General features: G+C 41.5%; 1 protein-coding gene across 8 annotated transcripts in view; it reads left to right on the plus strand.

Moving 5' to 3' along the window:
* Positions 1–10,259, plus strand: part of dlgap4b (discs, large (Drosophila) homolog-associated protein 4b) — a 133,428-nt gene extending 123,169 nt beyond the window's left edge. For 6 of the 8 annotated variants that reach the window (XM_046076270.1, XM_046076272.1, XM_046076269.1 and 3 more), the window contains 6 exons: positions 943–1,382; positions 1,865–1,953; positions 2,972–3,459; positions 4,738–4,829; positions 7,587–7,757; positions 8,671–10,259. In XM_046076270.1, the coding sequence (XP_045932226.1) occupies positions 943–1,382; positions 1,865–1,953; positions 2,972–3,459; positions 4,738–4,829; positions 7,587–7,757; positions 8,671–8,913 (1,523 nt within the window). In that variant the 3' untranslated portion in view covers positions 8,914–10,259. Of the gene's footprint in view, positions 1–942; positions 1,383–1,864; positions 1,954–2,971; positions 3,460–4,737; positions 4,830–7,586; positions 8,411–8,670 lie in introns of those variants that run through there. The other 2 variants (XM_046076277.1, XM_046076275.1) reach the window with 2 other exon arrangements.
* Positions 10,260–13,954: the final 3,695 nt, after the last annotated feature.

Consider the following 13,954-nt stretch of genomic DNA (forward strand, 5'->3'; position numbering starts at 1 on the left):
TGAACAGTTGATTTGGTTGATAGATAAGATAAATGGCTCTACTGGTAGTGAATGCAGTCAGACTGGCAGAGGACAGAGTTATGAAGGGAGTGTTTTTTTGTGCACTGAAGTCTGCTTTATATGTTGAGTGCTGGACTCACGCTGTGTGGATTTCATGTAAGCCCACATAAAAGTTCCTACTGTAAGGAGCTCAGCTTTAGATTTTTAACCCGGGTAATATGTGACTATGAAACTAAGGAGTGTAAACTCTTGAAACATTAACAAAGCTTACGACTTGGTGTCTACTTTGTTTCTTCTTTTTTTTTGGTGGCTCTTCATTTGCCATCAGTATCAGACCAAGCACTTTAACAGCAATCATTAAATCCCTGTTGAGAATGGGAGTAAACTTTATTTAACTTTATTATCTCCTTTACTTTAGCTGGAGGGCACATTTGGTCTGGCACTAAGGAGTGGTGCAGATAAATGTCCTAATGTCTTAATGTCTTATGAGTTAGATGGTCAAACTTATTTCGTCACCTGTCTCGTGATCGAAGGCTTTGAAGTGTTGTGCGTGTGTGAATTAATTCAGTCACCTGCGGAAGCGGTATGTTTGTTCAGTGTCCTGCCTGATATGTAATTTTCTGCTCCCTGATTCTGCTGTTCCAGCTTTCGTGCAACAGTGTCCTTCTGTATTCATGTACAAGATGAAGCGTTCTGCTCTGGACATGCTGAGAAAAACTTGTTAGTCCGTTTTTTAGAAGTCTGCTGACAAGCAATATGGGCGATGCTTCAGGCTGTTTTCAGTACTGCTATTTGCTGTAATTGCTTCATGCTTTTTTTGAGTTCACTCTGACGTGATTAGGCTACAAAGATTTGCTGAAACATCTTTACTTCTGTCATTTGTAATTATCCCCCCCCCCCCGACTTATTTCTCTCGTTCTCCCCTCCTGGTTTCTCCTTCAGTCTCTACATGCATAACCACCTGTAAGAAGACTGCTCCTCCACCAGTGCCGCCGCGTACAACCTCCAAGCCCTACATCTCCGTGACAGTGCAGAGCAGCACAGAGTCGGCCCAGGACAACTACCTGGACCAGCAGGACCGCAGGTCAGAGGTCAACAGCCAGTCAAGCCACGCTCACAGCAACTCCTCTGACAGCCTCGACAGCACCCGTGCCAACAGCCTGGCCCGCGGTATTCCCCGCCCTCCACACATCATCCCCACTCCCATCGCCACCCCGAGAGAGCCAATTGCCCCCACCACCACCAATGCTTCCACTGAGACAAGTGACTCAGTAGTCCAGCATGAATCCTTGAGGTCAGGATTTAATAAAGGGAACCTAGTGGCAGAGGAGCCCCTAGTGGCACCTGTACCCAGGCGGAAACTGTCCTCCATTGGCATACAGGTAGGCAATGGGAGTTGGTTCCAACGTATTAACGCACACTAACACAGTCAAGTTAGATTCCAAGCCACTGTTTGTTTGTTTTTTTGAAGCGTAGCTCATTCCGCCTGTTGAGCTTGAATCTACAAAAAACATTTTAACAGCAGTCCTCTGTGGTGTGTGGCTATGTCTGAGGATGTGCTTGCAAGCTAAAGGTCTCATTAGGGCAAATATCCCTCTATCATTAGAGCTGGCTATATACTGTAGTATAGAAATGGCACATTTTCCCCCTCAACCAAAACTTTGTGTTCTGTATATGCTGAAATAACAGCCCTTTTCTCCATTTTCCAGACCCCTGATTTGGTTTATCGCTTGCGAACCCTTCACAACATATCCTAGCTAGAAGTTGATTAGGGGTTTATAAAACCATTCATTGTTATTGTTTGTAACTTTGAGTTGATCACTGATTTATGATTTATTTCATTTCATTTGTTATTTGTCCTAAGGTTGACTGTATTCAGGAAGATCCACGAGAGGAGACCCCTCCATTGGCCAAATTTCAGTCAATCGGAGTACAGGTGGAGGACGGGTGGCAGTAAGTCCTCTTCCTGTCCTTGTAACAACGTGAGGAATTTATATTATAGTCACACACACCGCTGACTATTCTTTCTCTTTACAGAAGCTATGTAGATGTGAAAGCAATGTGAATGTCAGTTTAGTTTTTGTCTGAAAACAGTCTTTGTGTTTTTTGTGTATTGGTGGTGTTCAAGTAGATTCCTAGCATGAACATTTACTATTTAAACTTGTCCCTGCTTACTCTTTATTTGAGACCCATTTCTAGATTATTACAGTGTAGTTTGCGTTATGTGCTCATGACGTTTTGAATTCCAGGAAGTTCCAGGACACCCCATGCCTTCCTCCTGTATTTTCTTACTTTTGTATTCTGCATTTAATGTTTCGCATGCAGCAGCTGCTCTGAGTCCTAATTGATATTTTACAAACATAGCCATCTGAACAAGAGTTCCTTTGTTTATTTGTACATTTTCCTTCTTGCATTTTAATTGATCTTGTACACACATTTGTGCTAAGTGACAATTTCTCATCTGTGTTTGTTTCTCATTTACCAAAATATGGCTTACGCTGTGCTTTTCCAGTGTTTTGATTTTCCTGTCCTCTGATATTGAATAAGATTCTTCAGTCAAACATTCGTAATATTTCATTATCTGACTGAATCGCCACTTCCTGACTAATAACAGGAAATGGAAATCATGTGGAGTCAGACAACATTCATGTTCAGCTTGTGCTTCCGTTTGCCATATGAAAACAAGAAGCTAGAGAAGATGAGAGATGAGTTGATGCCGGTCTGAGTGCTCTATTATCACATAGCCCAGTCTCGCATCGATCCTGTTTATTTATATCTATATTGAGCAGCAGAAGTGACTCAATGCCGAAACTAAGTATTTCATGTTTGTTCCAGTAATGAAGACATCATTCTTGAATAATTTATTGTTTTCTTTGTCCACTGCTGTGCGCATCACAGTGGACAAAGTCAAAGTTGTTGTTCTGTCGAAAAGGCCCATCTGTAACAGTGAGTCTCGCCCTGTTTGTTTCAGGCTCAGTCGCTCCAGTAGCATGGCCTCAAAACAAGAAACAGACTCAGACACACAGGACATCCCTGTCATCTCCCATATCAATAATGCCAAACACTCTGAGAAAAAAATCATGGTCAGTAGTGCCAGCCAATCAATGAGCTCCCCTCCTGGACAGGACTATTTAGACAACGGAGACACTACTGGTGACGCCTCTTCACCTCCCCCGCCCAGGCAGATCCTCAACCGCTCCACCACACGAAGTAGCTCTTCCTCCTTCTCAGAAAGTCTGGACCCAGCGCTGGACCCCTCCTCTCTACCACCTCCAGACCCTTGGCTGGATAGTGGGAATGGGAGTAACAGCAGTGTTCCTCAGAGTGGAGGAGGGGGAACGCTGTGCCGACGAGACGGCCACTGGTTCCTGAAGCTACTGCAGGCCGAGACGGGACGCATGGAAGGCTGGTGCCAGCAGATGGAACAGGAGACCAAAGACAACCAGCTCTCAGAGGAGGGTAAGGCTGCCAGGGTACTCACTACAGCTCCAGTCTTTGTGAGGCAGCAAGCTTGCACACAGTGGTGATCACTGCATTATCCTATTGTTTTGGTGGCTTTACCAAAATAGTCATGTGAGGAAGATTTTTTTCACAACACAAAAACAGTATGTTTCATTAGCTGCTAGAGATTTTTTTTAAATGGTAATTGTATGATCCATTGCTATTTCAGTGATAGCATACAATTACATTTTAAAGGTTTACTCTTGGGTTAGTATAATGAACGTCCATCTCCAAACTTAAGCAAAGTTATTTGGCCCAGAAAAAGAACAGAAGAAAACTAGATGTGCAGTCAAAGCACTGCGGAAGTCAAACATGTCCAGGCCCTCTGAATGAACCCTGCATCTTGAGGTCTGCTGCCGTCTGAGTCAGTTCTCCTCTATAACCGGTTAAACGGTTCTTCCTCAGGACCTACAATCGCTCTATCAGACATACACAGCGTGGAGGGGATGAGGCGGTAATACGTGGGGTTACCACACACAAGCAGGCCTGTAATCCTCAGAATTACACAAATCTACTCTGGAACTGATTAAACCTCCAGATTAGATTAGTGCAGCGACATCAGCAGTGAGCGCGCACACAAATGCACAATGTACACTGTGTACACACAAACAAACAAAAGTAGGAGGGCTTTGGATGCTCAGTTTATATGAGAAGCACTGGATCAATATAAGAACAAGGGCGTGTGTGTGTGTGTGTGTGTGTGTGTGTGTGTGTGTGTGTATGTGTGTGTGTGTTTTAACAGTCGGCATTAAATCTGATGCAAATCTGTACTGCAAAGCCGGGTCTCACCACAGTATAATCACATTGCCATAACTTTACAATCCAGTGATCAGATAGGAGTCCTAATTTTGTCCGGGCAGATGTTTGTCCTAGTTTTCACACAGCGACAGACTAGCATAGTGACCACTGACTGACAGGCTGGAGTATCTATATGAGCTTAGATGCCTTTTGACGAGGATAACATAGTCCAATACATAACACTGTAATCCTCTCCATGCCAACCAGTGGAGATGATTTGGCAATGCATTGTAAGGCACACCTTGCATGCTATGAATAAGCCAGAGTACACTTGGTGTAGTTGCAGCTGTACCTTTTTATAGGCAGGCTTTGGTGTGTATGCCATGCCATGTGTTTTAGTAAAGCTTAGAATTGGTTTGTGTGTCATCCATAGAAGGAATAACCGGATGCCTCTGAGATAGATAATCATTCGTGTGTCGATTTTTGTTCTTTTTTCAGTGCTGGGGAAGGTTCGCAGTGCTGTAGGAAGTGCCCAGCTCCTAATATCCCAGAAGTTCCAGCAGTTCCGGGGACTATGTGAACAAAACCTGGTGTGTAAATCCTTCTGCTCTACAGGTCTGCACAGGCATGAAACTGAGACTCACATCTGTGGTGGTGTCCCAAACCAAACAATGTTTTTTTAAGACCGAACCAAACCTAATGTTATATTTTGGTTATTATGTCTTCTGCAAGATATGCTTGCCAAGATGCACATAAAGGCTTTCGCATGAAATCGAACTGACTAATCTGGGAACAGCCATGGTACACAGAATATGAGGCCTACACAGAATAAGGCATGGTGGCCCACCAGTACAAAATACAAGGAGCTTATAATAAGCTAATAAGCCATTCCACTCGAGTGACGTATTTTACTGGAAATTGCAACTACCAACAGGTGACACTAACACAGCATCTCAGATTCAAAAAGCATCTGTTTTAACTGTTTGTTGGTACTGTATGAAACTCAACTTCCCAAATGTTGGCCAGATAAAAATGAATTAGTATTTACTGAATTTTATTAATTTGCGATCTTGGTTTCTGTTGTCTAGTGATCCCAGGGAAATGCTACTTCATTCTACCTGTAGTACTGTGGCATATCTGGTAAAATGTTAAACAATAAATCTTATCTTAATTTATGTAATCATGTTCTAGATCTCGGTACTTGTTTTTCTAGGTAATTTAAAAATCTCTTTATTTTTAAAAATAGAGGAGACAAAATATTATAGACTTTATTTTGTTTTTGTTTTTTCAATACAGCAGTTTTGTGTGCTGTGCTTGTCGTATCAGCCAGGTGGACTTGGAGTAACTTATATAAACTTTTTTACAGAAAGCAAGTTAAAGGGAGAAAAAACACGGTCATATTTGGGTCCATTTTCATTGCAATGCAGCTGAGGAGGGAAAGCTGTACGTAACAAAAAGACCCAGTGCAGACATAAAGCCTGATACTTTGTCAGGCTCAGGTTGGGTACCAAGAAACACAGCACAGGACACATTACAAGAGTATTCAGAAAACAAAATCGCATGCTCACATGAAAATCTATTATTTATGCAAAAGCAAATGTTTCACTGTGAAGACATGATTGAGCCTTAGTTAAGCAGATCAATAGTGAATGCTTCGTATGGATTGATATCACTGTACTCCAGACGTGATAAGCCTTCATATCTGTACCAGTGTGTAATTTCCCTCCATGGCTTTTTCAGTACCTGAACATCTAGTATTATTATTTTGCACAATGCGTATTGGTTAGCGCTCCAGAAAAGCTGCTTGGCATATCTTCCGCCAGATGTCTGGACATCACAGCAGTGAATGCAGCCGCTTGAACATGAAGAATAGAGCATCACAAACAATGGCTGTGTCAGAAGGAAAGAAGTCGGAGCAGGATTTACTTTTTATCTGTTTGCCAATCTGTGGAAGCTTTCCACAAACGGCAAACTTACAGGCAGCTGTTTGTAAACAAGTGAGGGGTTTTAATCTTACTGTGATCCTGAATGATCGCATTTCTTCTAGTTGACATTATCAGAAACTTAACATTCCCCTGTATTTCTCTGGCGCAACATGCTTATTTTACTTGGCTTTGTTGAAGCATTTATAGCATTTTCAGTATTTTGTTATGTCACTGAAAAGGATAAAGCTGTGTTGTGAGCCTTTATTTTGGAGTTCAGTTTGACAAAAGAATTGAGCTTTAACTCCCTCTAGTGATCAATATGGAAAGAGCAGCAAGAAAAGTACAGTATGTAAGTAATGCAATGCAGAGCAGTAGCACAGTAATAAGCCAGTCTGGTGTGAGGCGCTGACCATGAAACACAACTTTCCTAGTCTGAGTCTGGGCGAATTTCGTTGTATGTCATTCACTATGTCGCTCCTCTTGTTTCTTTCATCTCTCTATTGTCAGCTACCTAATAAAGGCATAAAATAGATGATATAAAAAAGCAATACATAAGTGGGAGAAAAATACACAACTCTGACATTTTGACACAATTTTTTTACATCAACATGAAAGCATTTAAAATGTACAGTCAGCCAAGCAGCCACGAACTACAGCAGCGAGTGGATTTTAGCCTGTATTCTCTTTCTGTGGTGGCACTGACCTCTTGACATAGATAGAATGAATGAGAAAATAAGAAATAACACCACCACCACCAAAAACTGGGATGGGTGGTGGTGGTGGGGACCCACAAAAGCTGACCCCCAGATACCCCACCCACTGTTCTGATTCTCACATTATGGACACATCTAGGACAAAGTATTTTTAGAAATATATAGCCTAGTTTTTACTTGAGTCTGTATTGGATGATTTATTTAGTTTTTTTTATCAGTTTTATTATAATTTGCCTGATCCATCTCTGCTGCTAAAGAACACGGCCGAAAGTAGACTATTGTTGTGTTTTTTCTGCTACTTCAAGGCCCAGACGCTTATTTAAAGCCGAAGCTACTGCCCATGTCATAAGTGTTTAAAAGTCCTTTTCGCACCAGAACAGCACACACACTGAAAGATAAGCAGCATGCAGTAGCCCATAACAAGAAGTAAAATGGACGGTAAGTGGGGAAATGGGCTCTGACTAATTGATTCAAAGCTTGTTGTAATGCTGGACAAAAAGGACAATCTACACCAAACACGATAAATAGAAAGAACAGAATAAACGTCTGTGGGTAGTTTTACCTTTCTTTCTCAAAGAGATGGCATTTATTTGCACTACTGTGATACTGTTTACCCTCTAATATGCTGTATTTCATTCATTCTACATCACAACACTGACTTTGTCCTCTCCTCACTGTTCATTCGTTTTCATCCCCCTCTCCCGGTCAGAATGTGAATGCCAACCCGCGGCCCACCGCCCAGGACCTGGCTGGTTTCTGGGACCTGTTGCAGCTCTCCATCGAGGACATCAGCCTCAAGTTCGACGAGCTCTACCATCTCAAGTCCAATGACTGGCAGCCCGTGCCGTCTGCGGCTGCCCAGTCGCCCCCTGAGCGGAAGGTACTTCCCACCCCTGCTGCCCAGTGCCCTGGCTGGGGTAGGAAAGCCGCCGAAACCGGCCTCTCTCCTCCCACCACCACCACCATTTCTCCCACTCTTTTTTACCTCCCGTTTCGACTTCCCCTGTCCCTGCGTGGGATGAACTCATTTAACAGGGCCTCCCTGTGCAATATAAAGGGGCCAGAGAGATCCCTTTAGGCATGCATGGAAAGCTTCATCTCAAAGAGGGCTGTCGTTGGTGTGCGTTTTAAATGTAAAGCCCTGCTTTGAGCATGCATGTGTCACTTGCTGCTGTGTGTGTTGCAGTGGAGCATGGCTAAGATGCACTGGCTCATGTGACCAAATGCAGTCTTGCTGTTGCTCCTTCTCTGTTTAAACGTCTTTTCTTGTGTCTCTCTCTCTCTCTCGCTCTCGCTCTCGCTCTCGCTCTCTCTTGTCTGTGATGTGCCTTTTGTATATTTTTGTGTGTGTTAAGTTTATGAATCTTAACTGCTGATGCGCTCTTGGTTTATATTGCTTTGCAATGCAAATGCATTGACGGTGTGTCTGTGATCCTTTTTTATTGTGCTTTAAGTTTGATCCAATGTGCCCATTAATTCATGTTACCATTTCATGTCTTTGAAATTTGTCATATAAATGACTGTTTTTCTCAATGTTTGCCTGTTTTTACCAGTTGTCTATCCGTCAGTGTTTTTCTGTTTTATCACCTACAACCACTAAATGTTATTTCAAGCTTTAACAAAAACTATCAGCATAATGTCTTTGTCAAAGTCCTGTCTGCTAAACCTGCCTAAACTAATGGAACCTCTTAAACAGTTTATATATTACATTATCTGACTGTCCTCCGTCTGTCTTTCCTCTCTTCTCTCTCTCCTCCTCTGTCTGTCATGTTTCACCGTTCCCAACATTACAGGACGAGGAGAAGGTGGCCCCTCCAGCTTCAAAGAAGCCCGGTAAGGGACGGCCATTGCTGGGCCGCGAGAAGAGTGCAGACTCCTCATCCACCTCTTCCTCGGCCTCGGCAGAGAAGCAGAGACAAGAGGCTCGAAAGCGTCTGCTGGCTGCTAAAAAGGCGGCCTCGTTTCGCCAGAACTCCGCCACAGAGAGCGCAGACAGCATCGAAATATATGTCCCCGAGGCCCAGACTCGCCTCTGAGAGAAACAGTGAGATGGAAGTATATGGGGTCGAATCAAAGATGTTACCGGGAAAGAGGAGAGAAACTTTTCCGATGCAAAAGAAATACTCTGAATAAAGATGGATTTGGGGGGCGACGGGGGGCAGATCAGATTCTTAGCGATTGGGGTGGGGGCATTTTTGGCATTTTTGACACACACAGTTATAGGCTGGTCCTGGTGGCATCAAACACTACTTAACAAAACAGAAACTTCTGTGGACCCTACAGACTACGAAGCAGGGGACTCCTCATTTGAGGCTGCCATTGAAAACCTCAGCCGATGAACTTTGTCATTTCTTGTTACTACTCTTGATATCATACAATTATTAATGACGGTATTGTTATTATGATGATTATATCCTAAAGAATCTATTTGAAGACTGTTTTAAACATTCCTCTATCTTGGCTATAAGATCTATTAAGTGGACAGAAGGCAAACATTAATGCTCTTCTATCTCCCATCATCTTCTTCCCAGGTCACTGGCCATCTTGTAGCTTTGCACAGCACCACCTTGTGGCCATCACACACGCACTGCACACACCACAAACTATACAAACACCTATGTACGTCTTCCTTGTATTTATTTGTTTACTTAATCATATTTGTTTTGTATAAAAATCCATTTAGATCTGTTTATGAATATTTTTGGTATGATGAAAGTGAAAGTCAGATTTGAAAGGGTATTTATATTGTTCCTAGCAATTAACTCTTGTCTGTGTGTGTGTGTGTGTCTTGTGTCATACATTTTAAACACTGGGGAGAATCTGTAAAGTTTAGGTTTTTTTAATGGTTTTGAATGAAAGCACATTGCGATAATTATTGATGACCGAGCATGAGGATCTCAATTTCAGACAGTGTTAGCGGCCACAATATTACAGTTTTGTTTTTTGTAGGGAAGTCTTCTATTCATTTTAGTCTCTTTTGCTTCACTCTGTCCCATTAAATTTGTTTTTCCATGTTTGTGCTGTAACTCCAGATATGTGAATATTTCAATCAGGATTTGTGTCCCATCTGTCTGTTTAATGCATCTTTAAGTGCTTTTATTAATCTCACTTAGCATTCAACTCATATAATCTAGGGCTTTTATTGAAGTAATGCTGCAGGTTGAGCATGCAGGGTATTGTTTGTGGGGAGGCACATTAGGACATGTGTCTTGCTGTTATTTTTATACTGTTTCCAAAAGCATTCTGATTTTATTTTGCCTCCCATCACTCAACAAAATCAGTTTTACTTCTTCACTACCATTATTGTTTCTTCTCATTGAACATCATCCAAAAAAAGCTGCACTTTTTTTATTCGAAGAAAAAAATATTTAATTAAAGCATTGCATACATTAGTCATTGTGTTTTCATCGTTTATTAAATGCTGCTTGCTTTTTTTTGTCATGGAAGACTGCATAAGCCAAAGATGAATTCACTGTTTCAAATTCATCTCATGTATTTAAATGTCAGCAGCAGGGAGCTGAACAGTAACAGGGCTTACTGTGAAATTAGATGGAGTGGATTGTAGCTACAGCCCCGTACGTGTTACAAGTGTAACATTTTGATATGCACACGTCCTGAAGCTTAACCAGAACTGCCTATCGCTGCAACAATACTGAGTGATTTGCTTTGGAGCGTTCAGGACCAGGACCCTCCCCCTTCTCAGCCTGGAATCTCACATTTTGGAAAGTTTGAAAAGTGACCTCTAGAGGGCAACAGTGGTTAACTTCCAATCCAAGATACAGTACATTGTAATACACTGTTTACACACAATGGGAAGGTATTTGCATTATAAGACAACTTTCAGCCCTGCCCTGTGTTGCATTAAGGGGACACATTGTGTGGATTGGACGTACTACCAGACTCCCCCCATCTCATTTGAAGATTTCCCAAGACAAAATTGTCTGAAACAATGCCTGTTTGTTTATGAATTCATGTAGAGAAACTCCAGGATTTCACCCTACAAGTACATAGCTAACCATAAAGTCAACCCTGACATGCCTTACATCAACCACAGTTGTTTGTCTTTCACTCACATTTGGGTTCTTCCAAATGGTAAGCAAATAAAAACTTCCCCTTTCTAATTAGTTATGTTAAAGCTATCTCAATGTCACACCATTGCTTGGGCAATGCCTCTTTCTCACCCACTGTGAAAATGCAGCCTGAGGCTTTGAATTGGAAAAACCTGATGACCACTATTCATTCTCTATCTTGCCAAGAGCTTTATTTGATGGCGGCTTTTGTTTGTCTGTTGTGTTTGCCTGTTGGGAATGACTCTCAGCAAGGAAAATGGCTCAGGGGTGTCAATAGCCTGTTCCCTGGTTGTTGTCACTACCCCCCTCCATTTGACTGGGGTGGATAGCATTGTTAGCACATGAAGGCCTTTTGTGTGACTCGAACTCAGCCTTTTAGCTTGATTTGATTTCTGACTGCCAGGAAAAATTTGTGTGTCTGAGTTGTTTTCCTGAAATGAGGTGTGGTGTCAATATAGGTGTCTCCCAGTTTTCCACAACTTCAAGACAAATTCTTATTGGCTCATTTTTAATGATCTCTGTGTGTTGGATAGTGAATATTGATAAAAAGTCTTAAGAGGGAAAAGCAAACAGGCTAGCTTGAAGGCAATATAAATGCAGCATCTAGATTTAAATATATTTCCCATATGCAACCACTGCCAGAATATTTTTAACCTTTAAAAACAAGTTCACAACATATAATTTCCATTTTTCCCCCCGTTTGCCATATTTTCAGGCCCAAACCCTGCTCTCACCATTCCTCACGCAAAAACTGTAGGTCTGTGCCTGACATGAACGCAGATCAAAGAAATGTGGCATCTCAAATGCGCTGAGGGCAGGAACATAGAGAAAGTTGTTCTATCATCCAACCATCACAAAATGAAAGGCAGCAATTTTCCAGCACGCTTAAACGTGGGATGTATAAAATGCCAAGAGATGTCGGTGACATACTTGAGGAGAGAAAAGAGAGTTCATCTCATACATTTAAACAAGGCTTCTCTCCAATACACACAGATATCACTGGGACACACCTAGGTCTATTTCCTGGGTAGGGTTATTCATGATCCAAACAGCTGCACTGTGGGGGGGGGTTGTGGCTGTAAAGCCATTGATTTGGGGGTGATAATGATCCCCATGTAGGCTTGATGGCTTTGGCCTTTTAAAGTCTAAACTGTCATACATATTACAATTGCTTAAGCAGCGGTCTGTTTTGGAAACGCTCCAATCCAACGCTGCACTCTTTAATGTGCCTCCTTCAGTTGGTGGAATATGTTATCATCCATATATGAGGGGAGAAAGCAATAGTTTAAATGTAAAGCAACAGGAAGGAAAATGTATCACAATGTGGCTGTGGTCAAAATTGTACTTTATCTTCTGTGATACCAATGTACCCCCCAACACACACACTTTCTTTAAAATGGGTTAGACGTCCTTACACATTGCATAAAGTTTAGCTACCCTTTAAGATTCTTCTTTGTATTTGCCACTTTTTCGAAGACAGTGAGAAAAGGTTTGATCACTAGAGGCTACAAGAGACGGACAAAGAAAAACTGTTTAATCCCAGGAAGAGAGTATACCTCAGCTTGGATACCAGTGAATCCACTCCCAGACAGTAGTCCATAGGCATGCTTGCAAAAAAAATAAAACCAAGCTCATTAGCATTTCTGCTTTGTTCCACTAAGTTGGGCATAAAACTGGGAAAAGGGATGAGGGGGCAGAAACTATGCTGTTACCGCAAGAGATATGATATAGCAAAAAGTATCTGTATAAATACTAGAATAAATATTTTATGAAACAAGCACATATTTTAAAGAATAGGATATGTTCAGTATAGTCCATAGGCTGTGTGTATGTTTGTGGGGTTTAGTATAAAAGAGTTGTATTGTTTGAGGCAAAGTTGAGAGCGAGTGGGTCTGTTCTGAGATTTAACTAGATTATTGTCATTATACTCTGGTAACATTTTAAGTATATGTGCAATACTGAGTAAAAAGGGTTCTTTGATATTAAGATGAAACTAATAATCTTGCATTTCTCCCCCTGTGCTTCTTAAAGTCGTCCTCTGTAAATAAGGGAAAAAATACAGACTGAAAATGTTAATCTTTTACAATGCTGTAGATCTATTTATACTATTTCAAGGTTGTTCAGATGTATAATGGAGAAATGTAACATTCAATAAAATGCACACAATACTTTCTCAAAAAGTTCATCATGGATGTATTGGCTTGCTTTGTAGCTATTTGTTGACTTATTAAGAACAAGATGATTCAGTTTGTGGCTGTCATTTTGGTTTCAAATACTATTTTTAGAGACAGTACTGCAAATAGCTTGTTTTTGTTTTAAAACCTGTTAGTTTTTACTTAACTTCTGTTTCAATCACAATGTATTTGTTGTTTTTTTGCTTTGCCCAGCCTCAGAGCAGAAATAATGACAGAAGGTGTGGGCTATTTGGACACAACACTGAAGGCTTACGTTTAAATGGTTACACCAGGTAGACTGCAATTTTGTATTGTGGTAAACTCTTCTGTAAATCTGAACTCCCGCTCATTTGGCCGTGGGAATCAAAGCACCCCAACACCTCTCTGCAACAACACTCACAAGCCTGTAGTCAAACACATCGTAGAGTCCATGTCTACATGTCACTCCAGACAGTGTCAGTAAAGTACTTGGTTAATTATATTATAAACTGGCCACATGCGGTTACTAGTCGACGCTTTCGAGCGTTTCTGATTTATGTAACAAGAACATTTTGCTCAACGTTACGTAAAGCCTTTCCACACAATGTTGCTGTCTCCGGTACACACGAATAAAAACGACCAGAATGGTTAAAAAGATTACAACGTTGCTAAGTATACAATAACATGTGTCTATAGTACCGTGGGGGATTTAACCTTGTCGAGAAAATAACATTGTTTCAAAGACTGCGCTATACTTTGAATGAAATGGTTCTCCCCTCAGCCACAATGACACGGAGCCTGTCTGCTGTCTAGCGGAGCGCCGTGATTGGCTAACGACACCCCAGGAGGCGTAA

Source organism: Micropterus dolomieu, linkage group LG18 (genome assembly GCF_021292245.1).
Source record: "Micropterus dolomieu isolate WLL.071019.BEF.003 ecotype Adirondacks linkage group LG18, ASM2129224v1, whole genome shotgun sequence".
Classification (NCBI taxonomy): Eukaryota; Metazoa; Chordata; class Actinopteri; order Centrarchiformes; family Centrarchidae; genus Micropterus; species Micropterus dolomieu.